At 42.2% G+C, this 10,926-nt stretch overlaps 1 protein-coding gene across 1 annotated transcript in view; it reads right to left on the bottom strand.

Annotated features, from left to right (window-relative positions):
- LOC102418754 (slit homolog 2 protein-like) overlaps positions 1-10,920 on the bottom strand; it is a gene marked incomplete at its 3' end in the record, with an annotated part of 16,836 nt that extends 5,916 nt beyond the window's left edge. Inside the window, exons 1-4 of the mRNA XM_006108648.1 lie at positions 10,909-10,920; positions 7,349-7,492; positions 5,611-5,777; positions 4,373-4,505 (exon numbers count right to left, since the gene is read on the bottom strand). Coding sequence (XP_006108710.1) covers positions 4,373-4,505; positions 5,611-5,777; positions 7,349-7,491 — 443 coding nt within the window. The remainder of the gene's footprint in view (positions 1-4,372; positions 4,506-5,610; positions 5,778-7,348; positions 7,493-10,908) is intronic.
- Between the last annotated feature and the right edge of the window lie 6 nt (positions 10,921-10,926).

The following is a 10,926-nucleotide window of genomic DNA, read 5'->3' as shown; positions in this document are numbered from 1 at the left end:
AAGAGAGAGAGACAGAGAGAGCGAGCGAGAGAGAGAGAGAGAGAGGAAGGAAGAAAGGAAGGAAGGAAGGAAGGAAGGAAGGAAGGAAGGAAGGAAGGAAGGAAGGAAGGAAAAAAGAGAGAGAGAGAGAGAGAGAGAGAGAGAGAGAGAGAGAGAGAGAGAGAGAGAAAGGAAGGAAGGAAGGAAGGAAGGAAGGAAGGAAGGAAGGAAGGAAGAAAGAAAGAAAGAAAGAAAGAAAGAAAGAAACAAAGAAAGAAAGAAAGAAAGAAAGAAAGAAACAAAGAAAGAAAGAAAGAAAGAAAGAAAGAAAGAAAGAAAGAAAGAAAGAAAGAAAGAAAGAAAGAAAGGTAGGTGCATGGATGTGAGAGAAACACATTCACTTGTTGCCTCCTACACTCGCCTGGAAAGGGGCCAGGGATCGAACCTGCAACTGAGGTATGTGCCCTTGACTGGGTAGTGAAACAGGGACCCATCAGTCTATGGGTCGATGCTCTAACTACTGAGCAAACCGGCTAGGGCATATTTTAAAAAAGTAACAGTAGTGTATCCTAGAATAGTTGAAGAATATTTCACTCTTATTGGAGGTAAGGAAGCACTTAGTGATTTTGACTTCAAGATGTCATGTTCATATCCCAGCCGGCGTGGCTCAGTGGTTGAGCGTTGAGTGGTTTGATTCCTGGTCATGGCACATTCCCTGGTTGCAGGTTCTATCTCCAGTGTGGGGTGTGCAGGAGGCAGCCAATCGATGACTCTCTCTCATCATTGATGTTTCTATATTTCTCTCCCATCATTGATGTTTCTATCTCTCTCCCCCTCTCCCTTCCTCTCTAAAATCAATAAAAAATATTTTTTTTAAAAAAAGATGTCATGTTCCTAGCTGAGATTGCTATTGAAGAGAAAAAGAAAAAAAATTGCTTTGTCCAATCCAGCAGATTCTTTTGTGGATCACTTGGGCTAAATTCTAAAATCCAGGAGAGACTGGCGAGTCCAGTTTTTTGTGGTTTTCTAAGAAGGCAGGCATGTGTCCAGCCATTTTCTTGTAAGCAAGAAGGTTCATTCAAATAACCACATTTGTAGTCAAACTCCAGTTTGTTTGTGTTTATGTGGAGGCAGTACCATGAAAGGCACGCACTATGGGCAGAACCTTGCTGCCGAGGGTGAGACCACTCTTTACCGCCGTAATATTATCAGCATATTAGTAAACAACAATGAATGTTGTAAAGGAGATATTTGGGAATTTAAACAGAAGTAGATTTCAATTAATAATACCTTAAAATAGTTTTTACCATTGTATATCTACTTGCTGGTATTACTTGTAGGAAGTTTCTTAGAAAATCACATTTACCAAGTGCACAAAAATAGCATCTATATGCAAAAGTAATAATCAAATAACCACATGTAAGTAAATTGTCCCTTTCTGATGAGAGTCAGCAGAATAATCAGAGAATAGATGGGCTCTGGGCTAACTGGCAAGACACAAAAGTAAAGGAATGCTTAAATATCCATGATGACACACACACATGCGCGCGTGCACGTGTACACACACACACACACACACACACACACACTAAATTCTATCTCCTCCCAGGCTCTTCTCTCCCAGAATATGGATGGGGAGGGGTAAACATTATTTCACTAACTTGGGTCATCTGTATAGAAGTGCCCACAATCAATTCTGGCACAGGGGCATGTGACCCCCGCTCCTGCCTCAGTGTTGGGGCCAATCTCAAGATCCGGGATTGAGGTTATATTTTTTGCAGGATACAGCAATAACTGAGAAATTGCCTAAAATAACAGTCTATTTCAACTATTTCAAAATGAAAACAGTTATGAAAAAGTCACAAATTATCAAAGTACATAGTAAATATTTGATTAAGAGCCAGCACATGAGATGAGTCCTTATGTCTACTCAAAATTTCTGACTATATTTCAACTCCTCTCCCTCCTTTCTTCCTGTAGATAAATGTTTTCTTGTTACCACTAGAGGGCAGCATAATCCCATGTACTTCAACACTCTCCCTTCATTCCAGAATGTAGTGCTATGCATGTTTACATGTAAAACAATCTAAGAGGGAAATTATATGGAACTGATTAAAAATAATAGATACCGTTTGTTTAACATTTTCCACCAACATTATTTCACCAAATTCTTTAATAATTCAATAAAATAAGCACATGGCATTTTTCTAATACAAGCATATATAAAGAGAAATACTGCTGACTCAGTGTGGTTCTAAGAATAAGCTCTCTGGGGGAGTAAACCTAGAATTTACAAGAGATGAGTTCATTCTTTTCATCTCTGAAATCTATTTTCTGTAGCAAAAGAGATTACTTTAAAACATTTGTAGAGAAATAGATGGAAGACTTGACTACATGATAAAAGAAACACGGAAATGGCATAGACAGGACATGGATCAAACAGGTTCTCAAATATGGTTTAGTAAGGAAATGAAAGAATGTTAAATATTTTAATGATTTTTAAAATATATTTTTATTGATTTCAGAGAGGAAGAGAGAGGGAGAGAGAGAGAAACATCAATGATGACAAAGAGTCATTGATTGGCTGCCTACTGCACCCCCCCCACTGAGTATGGAGTCCACAACTGGGGCATGTGTCTTGACCAGGAATAGAACCATGACCTCCTGGTTCATGGGTCAACGTTCAACCACTGAGCCATGCCAGCCGGGCAAATTGTTTTCAAAAATCGAGGTCAAAATTATTTAACGGGAACCAGGTAAAATGACTAAGAGATAGCCAGTTAAATGGTCCAAGAAGAGATTTAGCATCAAGACAATCTGAATGGTATGCTATGTCCTTGGTGGGGTGCACCTAGAATCAATGCATACGGACTATTCCATAGGCATCTAGCTTCCCAACGCTGAATGGAGGGAAACCTTCTGAACTAAATACACATTAAAGTGAGAATTAAGTCTTTAATTACACACCACACACACACACACAAAGAATAGTGCTTATCATTAACTAACAACTGCGACTGGTAGTCAGAGAGAGAAACCGATCACCTCACAACTATTCAAATCCGAGAGGGACCTTCTGTGCACACATGCTAAGATCGCACGGTTTCTGTCTAAGCGTTCCATTCAGGACCAAATTAAGATTCAGAGAACTGCACAGGATTTGAAAACAAGTTTTCTGACAACTGAAGTGGCATCTCCTTAAACCTCATTAAGAGTGTTCCGCGTGGACCAAAGTTTATCAAAGCTGCTCATTGGGGGTACTTGGATGCATCTGCATTAATGACAGGTACGCATTTGCATGAGGTAGAGTTGGACTTAAATCGTTTTTGATGCATGGTTCCATAGAGACAAAAATCAATGAGGCAAAATAACTTAATTGCATGTCAGGCATGTGTACATGGCCCGTGGTACACAGATGAAGGAATGGAACAGAGCACGCATGCATACCGTGTAAGCAGTCTAGTCTCTGATTTATTCTATTTCCCACACAGAGCAGCACATAGCACGAGGCCGCTAAGGAGGTGTGGGTGGTGCTTAGTGTCTGGATATTGTGCCTTGGCAATGTACTCTGTGGTTAAATGTCAGTAATGAAAATGTTAGAGATAACTGGCCCCACACCCTTTACAAATCGAGGGACTCTGATTCAAGTCCAAAGGGTAGTCACACATTTCTTTTTCAGGATTATGCCAGCTTCTCCCACCTCCCAGATGTTAATGCACCACATATGGTGAGATGTTCTCCCAGGAGACACAGTGGTAAGGGATACTTAACCAAATGGGATATCCTGACACTGTCAGGGGTCCTCAAACTACGGCCCGCGGGCCACCTGCAAATACAAATATTGTATTTGTTCCTATTTTGTTTTTTTACTTCAAAATAAGATATGTGCAGTGTGCATAGGAATTTGTTCATAGTTTTTTTTTTAAACTATAGTCCGGCCCTCCAACGGTCTGAGGGACAGTGAACTGGCCCCCTGTTTAAAAAGTTTGAGGACTCCTGCTAGATAAACTAAATATACAGCATTTCCCACAGTGCACTGGATGGGACATTAGTCTTGCAACATACTCCATGGGGAAGGGGCTATAGAAACAAGTAAGTATGGGAGCTACTTCACATTTTACCACCCTCTCTTGGAGCTCCCCAGTGCACCTTGGCATAATAAAGGCACTGAGAAATCCTGCAGCGAAAGAAGAGAAACACACACAACCGGCATCTCCCAAGGTCTCTGAACTAGCTTTCGTATTATTTGTTTAAGGTTTTATGTGATACTAATTAATGGTCCCTAGAATGTAATCTGCAAACAGGACTGTAAAAACTTCGGTGTGAAGCCCATTTCCCTTGGAGTATGACATATTCAATATTCAGAAAAGAAAGACAGACAAGCTTTACTTACAATTCAGTGACATCTCTTGGGATTCCTTTGGGCAAACCCTTCAAGCCCTTGTTGCTACATCGGACCACTGTGTCCAAGCAGGTGCACTCCGCGGGACAGCGGGACAGTGGGGAACAGCTATTGTCATCATTTCCTAAATTGCCAAAAGACATACAGGAAAACCCAGATTTGCAGCTTTGAAGAGGTTAGAAATGATTTTATGGCTTTACATTAACGTAACAAGCACCCATCTCGGGCCATACGATCAATGATCACTGACGTGGAGGGCAGTAAGGATTGACAGACACCATACTTTTCATACAGCTCCGTTTCCAGACAGCCGAGGGCAGAATTCCAGAAAATAATGTCCAGGGTGTATCATCAATACAATGATAATAGTTACTGTCTTTGTGCAGTTATTTATATAAATTACACTTTTAATTAGAATCTATGTGTTAACTGAATTAAGGAGACAGACGTGAAGAGGCATAAAGGGACAGAATTATTTCAAATGTTTCGCAAAAATGGTATGTATGGGTCCCTCATTTTTAAAAATATATTTTTATTGATTTCTGAGCAGAAGGGAGAGGGAGGGAGAGAGAGATAGAAACATCAATGATGAGAGAGAATTATTGATCGGCTGCTTCCTGCATGCCCCACACTGGGGATCCAGCAAACCTGGGCATGTGCCCTGACTGGGAATCCAACCCTGACCTCCTGGTTCATAGGTCAATGTTCAACCACTGAGCCATGCCGGCCGGGCAGGGTCCCTCATTTTAAAGTATGAATTCAAATCAGTTCTGCATTCACTGGCAATAATTACAGAACCTGTTTCGCGTACTGACAGGGTCACTCCAATAAAATGCCATGATACATAGAGTGCATGAAAAAGTGAAAATTATTACTTTTGTTGGATTTACTAGCATTTCTATTTTAGAAGTCAATTGCTTTTCTCATTTGGAAATGATAGCTACTAGAAGAGATGCTTAGGGTAATAAAGAAATGTTAAAATGAAGCTGTAAAAACAGTACCAACTGCCAGTTGGAAATTGGAAAATCTACAGCCTTCAAGAGCACAAAGTAGATTTGGATAGGAAGGTGCCCTCTGAGAAAGGAAGTGTCCTCTGGCTGAAACATAACAAAGCAACGAAAAAGATGTGCCAGGACTATCTTTGGACGGATACGCTGGGCAGCTGCACCCTTAGCATCAGCACAGTCACTGGACGCCTGGGGACCACAGCCTGGGCGCGGCCTTCTTACCATCATCGCAGGTGAAGTCTTGAATGGCCACATCCTGGATGGGGATCTCCTTGAGGAAGTAGGGTTTCTGACAGCGAGGGTTGCCCGTTACAATTCTTTTCTTCCGGAGCCATTCTCCCAACCAAGCCAGGTAGCAGTTACAGTTGAAAGGATTGGCCAAGAGGTTTCTAAGTGCCACATGCAAGCAATGCAGAGTTGAGTTCAGTCAGGGTTTCACCTCCTTATTTCTCAAAACCCCATGCTACCATTTCCCACACGATTTCTGCTGAAATGGTTCCTTATGTTTCATATTCCCCTCCAGCCCCCGATTCATACCCCATCACAATATATGGGATGCATTTTTTTTTTGCTAAAATATTTATGTGTAAAATTTACAAAATAACAAGACTTTCATATGTGGAATTCTTTCAAATAATTTCATGCAAAAAATAAAGTGAAAGCAGCAATTTAGGCCTTAAGCAGTGGATCCTGAGGGATAGCTCATTTAGAGATCATTTAAACTTGTCTGAGGTCTGAGCTGCTGTCAGACTCCCCTGCCCTGATAATGCAGCAACTTAATATAAAGATGAAGGCTGATTACCTTATATTATTGAGTTTAACCTGACAACAGCTATTTCATTAATTTGTCATTTCAAGATTTCCATTTCTTATTTGCTCAAGAGAATAGGTTTCCCATCGAAGCTGACAGCTGAGTTGATTAAATGCCAGTTATAAAAATGAATTCACTTCTACAAATCTCCGCACTTTTGGCATCTCACCACTTCAGCACAACCCTATTGACGATCCCATTATTTATAAACATGCCATGTTTAATATGCACAAATTAGTCACCCATGTAAAATGTCGCACTTTATGTGGGAAGGGGATCCAGTACTTTCCTGATGGAGGGATGCTTTCCTCAAATTATTTCTTCAGCGACTTGAGCTATGTTGAACATGCTCCCCCCCCTCTTTTTTTGTTCTTTCTAACTACCTTTAGAGTTAGACTAGTATGTCACCATTACAGGGGAATCTGATTTGATTTGTAAGATTTATATTTTCAAACACTGCTTCTTAGATACTGATATGTAATATGCCTGCAATGCATTGTTCGGAGAGGGGTGTATGTGTGTGTCTCTATGTTTGACACTTTCTAAGTTCTGTGTCTAGACCTAACCTACATAACATATCCTTCTGGAAAGGCTCAACCTATTTCTTTAATATTTTCCTAATGTCACAGTTAACGCCCTCTAGTGAACAGCCCTTCTTGCTGGTCAGGTCACCCCGATGCAGCCCCTGTCACCGTGAATGGCCCTTGAACATGGGGTGGTGGAAATGACCCTATCAACTCTGTTTGGATGATACTTATACTGAAGAGATGCCCGTGCAGAAACACTCAGGGAAAGCTACAGCATTTCCTTTGCTTGCAGCACAGTCGAGTTATAATAAAATTAAAATTTCAAAATGAAGCCACAGCACATTATTATTTTTTAAAAAACTGATTGAACAATACTATGATCTTGGCTACATTTTCATATAAGATAGTAGGTAATCTTTTTAGAGAAAGTTAAAATAAGTTTAACATGAAGAAATTTGTCTTAAAAAAAAACACACCACAAAACAAAACACCACCACCACTTAATCCTTGATCACATTTTTATGAAATGCCTAACAGTGCGTTAAAGTGCTATCAATGAAAGTAATAAATGTAACACAGAGGCCCAAGTAATACACAGATGAAGACTATTTTTCATACTCACAGAGTAGATAAGGAATGGAGAGTGTCAAAGGCCCCTGGTGCAATCGTAGTAATTTGATTATCATATAAGGAAAGCAGCCGCACAGAACTCAGCCCTATGAAGCTGTCATTCCCCACACAGCTGATGCGATTACTTCTCAACATCCTGAGGGGGGAAAAAGAGAACATTGTTATGGAGATAAAGCATCAGGCAATCACTTTTGCCTATTTGAGGACCAAGATAACCCCTCTTTGCAAATCTGTAGCGGTCAGGTCAGGACTGTTTCCTGAATGTTCTCTAGTCATTAGGAATCCCTGTGGCTATGCACTGAGAGCCTTGTGCAAAAATAAAACAATGATTACACTCAGTTACAAAAAGCAAGGTGAGCCAAGGTGTGGATTTCCAACCCCACCTGATGCGGGGAGGATGCGTCCCTTGGATGTCATAATTTTGTTTGCCTGATTACATAACGTCCTAAGGCACCTGCAGCTCTGTGAGCCCGCAAGGCCCTGTGATCTGTGTATTCACTGCAGTACTGCGTTGAAGGCTGAACAGAAAGGAGGCAGAACAGAATCAATAACCACAGCAGATGAAGGGCGAAGGGCATCTCAAGGACTTCCAGGCCAAGTCAGTGTCAACATCAGCGGGGGAGTCAAACTTGACTGAACGTCCACAGAGCCTGCACACATCATTTTAATTATGAAAACTGCTTCATTGTTTTAAGTCCAGAACTTAAAAGAAGCAATAAAGATCTCAGTTGTTCACAGTGAAGGTGAAATGGGTCTTCTCTTTAAACAATTCTAAGCATTTTTTTTTCTTTTTCTTTTTTTTTTAGTCATTATCATTAATAGGATTAACACTGTGCTCAAGTTTTGGCTCTGTTCTTGATTTTTTTTAAACTGATTATTTGTGGGGCTTAGAAAAGTTGCAGAAGGTTTCTAAAATCCCCACGTCAAAATGAGTCATTGCCATAAGTCGTACTCAGAAATGCTGAAAAGTTCATTTCTTTCCCTTAATTTTTCTAATCGTGAGTTGATGACTCTGAAGATTGCAAGATGTAAAAAAAAGAGGCAGAACAAATGAACACCAAAGTGTTCCTTTAAATTCCTAGAATAAATAAGAAACACCCACTTCTGCATCCTGCCAACTCATGGGTAAGAAGAAAGGATGAAGCCCTCATGAAGACATCATTTTATGTGATGGCACAAAGGCACAACGGAAAGTATTTCTATCAGCTCCACCCTTCACCGTAAAGAATAAAGAGCGCTTGGTCTCACTCCTGTTGGAGTGAGGAACGCCTGGGAGGAGGTGAAGAAAGCTTAGCTTTCTGTCACTACAAAAATCCCTACCACCTTTCACCTGGGAGCGGGGATTCAAACCAAGACTCACTGAAATATGGACATGCGCTGCTAAGAGATTTAGTAGTCCCGGAGGGTTAAGAACTCGGGGGACAGCGGGGGTGTCTTGCGAAAATCTTTATAGCTCCAAGCTGAAAGTTACCACTGAGCGGAATATAAGGTCCAGATAAAGCTGCTTGAGGCCTCTGACTCCCCCGAGCTTGGCTCTGAATGCTCCGTTATGTTCATTGCGATACAGTGGGATTAAGGAGTGAGCCAGTTGGATGTCTGGCTGAGGTGCCCAAACGTAAGAGGTACAAAAACAGGGCTAGGAACATAATGAAGGAGAAAGATGAATCCTGTGAATGATACTAGTCAGAAGAGATGTTTTGATAAGGTCTTTGCTGTGGTGTTATGAATGGAGCTGTGTTCCTCTAAAATTCATATGTTGATGCCCTTGATATCCAATGTGATTGCATTGGAAAGAGGGCTTTTAGGGAGGTAGATAAGGTTAAATGAGATCTTACGGGCGGGGCCCTAATAGGATAGGACTGGTGTCCTTGTAAGAGAAAGGGACACAGAGCTCTGTCCCCCCAGGCACAGAGGGAAGGTCAATGAAAACACAGCGAAAAGATGGCAATCTAAAAGCCAACAAAAGAGCCCTCCCCAGAAACCAACCCTCTCAGCACCTTGACCTTGGACTTCCAGAAATGTGAGAAAATGAATTCCTGTTGTTTAAGTCATCCAGTCTGGTTTCTCACGACGGCAGCCCAGGACAGACCAATACAGTTGGAGTTACAGTTCCTGCTCCTCCTACTGCCCATTCAAGGAGAAGGTTCCAATGACAAGGAGTCCCTCAACTATTGTCTCCGAAGGAAGAATTCTGCTTGCTGCAGGATCTGCATTTTGCTGAGTTACCTGAGACAGCTTGGGGGTAGGGAGAGGGGGCAGGAGTAGATGCAGCCATCCCTGGTATAACTTTTCTGCCTTCATCTACACACTCAGTATCTCTGTCCTAAAAGGCTGAAGGAATATTTGAATATTTGCATAACATCTTGAAGAGGCTCCAAGTTACCCACGAGAGGGGTCAGCAGGTGGCAGCTGGGTCCTGCCAGATGGTTGGATGGTTAGGTTCCAGGCTGTGCCTCAAGGAGCACAATTCTACTTCCCTGGGCAGAGGCTGTTGAGCAGGATTTGAAATTGGGATGCCAGTAACATCCCCACTGACTGGAGGAGAGCTCTCTGCCCGTGATAAAGAGCAGGCCATGGACTTCCAGGCTCTCAGTGCCCTGGCTGTGGCTCTGAGGGCTGAGGGAGAGGAGAGGGTTTAGGGGAGACAGTGGAGCTGGGGCCCCTCTCCACTACCATTGCCTAGGGCTGCAGCTTGGAGACAAAGAGTTTCCTGCTGTCTTCAGAGTTTGCTTTGTGTCTCTCCCAAAGTTCAGGCCACCACTTTTGTCAAACATAATTACATACTTTGGAGATTATAAAAAGTACACAAGTGCTCTGTAGAAATCCAAGTAACTCTAGCGTTGTCCTTAGGAATCAATCCAATTCCATCCTCCTTGGCCAGCAACCTTTTAGAAACATACAGAATTTCTTTTCCCCAAGCTCACAACCCCGGGGCAAGTGAGTACTCGTAACTCCTGGCATGTTTGCTTTGAAATTGGTAGTAAAAGTTCCAACACCAGTCAGTGTCTTTTGCACTAAGACCTTGCAGGGCAGCCAGAGGGGTTCCCCAGGTGAAATGATATTCTGCCAGGGGGCTGGAGCAGATGCTGAAGCCAGGGACCTGGGTCCAAGACAGAGTCTTAGAAGGAGGAATTTGAGGAAAAGGAAGAAGAACCATTTTTCTGAGGCTGATCAGAGGATTTAAGCGCCACAAGGAGTAGAGCAAAGACCTTCTTGTTGTGGAATCGCAGCCAGGAGAGACCCTTTTCCTCTTCTGCAGACAACATGCTGAAGTCAGGGTATTAGAGGAACAGACAATCTGCATCCACAAACAACGTGTGTGTGTGTGTGAGTGTGTGTGTGTGTGTGTGTGTGTGTGTGTGTGTGTGTGAGAGAGAGAGAGAGAGAGAGAGAGAGAGAGAGAGAGAGAGAGAGAGTTAGAGAGAGAGAAAGAGAGAGAGCGAGCTATGGCTGGGGTGATGAGGAAGAATGGAATCTCCATCCCCTCCCAGGATTGTAACGACCATGAAGTACAATCCTGTAGAAGAATCACAACGCGATGAGAATACTTACAATGTTTTGAGGCTTTCC

Source organism: Myotis lucifugus, unplaced genomic scaffold (assembly GCF_000147115.1).
Source record: "Myotis lucifugus unplaced genomic scaffold, Myoluc2.0 scaffold_2961, whole genome shotgun sequence".
NCBI classification, from domain to species: Eukaryota; Metazoa; Chordata; class Mammalia; order Chiroptera; family Vespertilionidae; genus Myotis; species Myotis lucifugus.
Note: the sequence above shows the minus strand (reverse complement) of the source record. Positions and strands in the feature narration are given on the sequence as shown.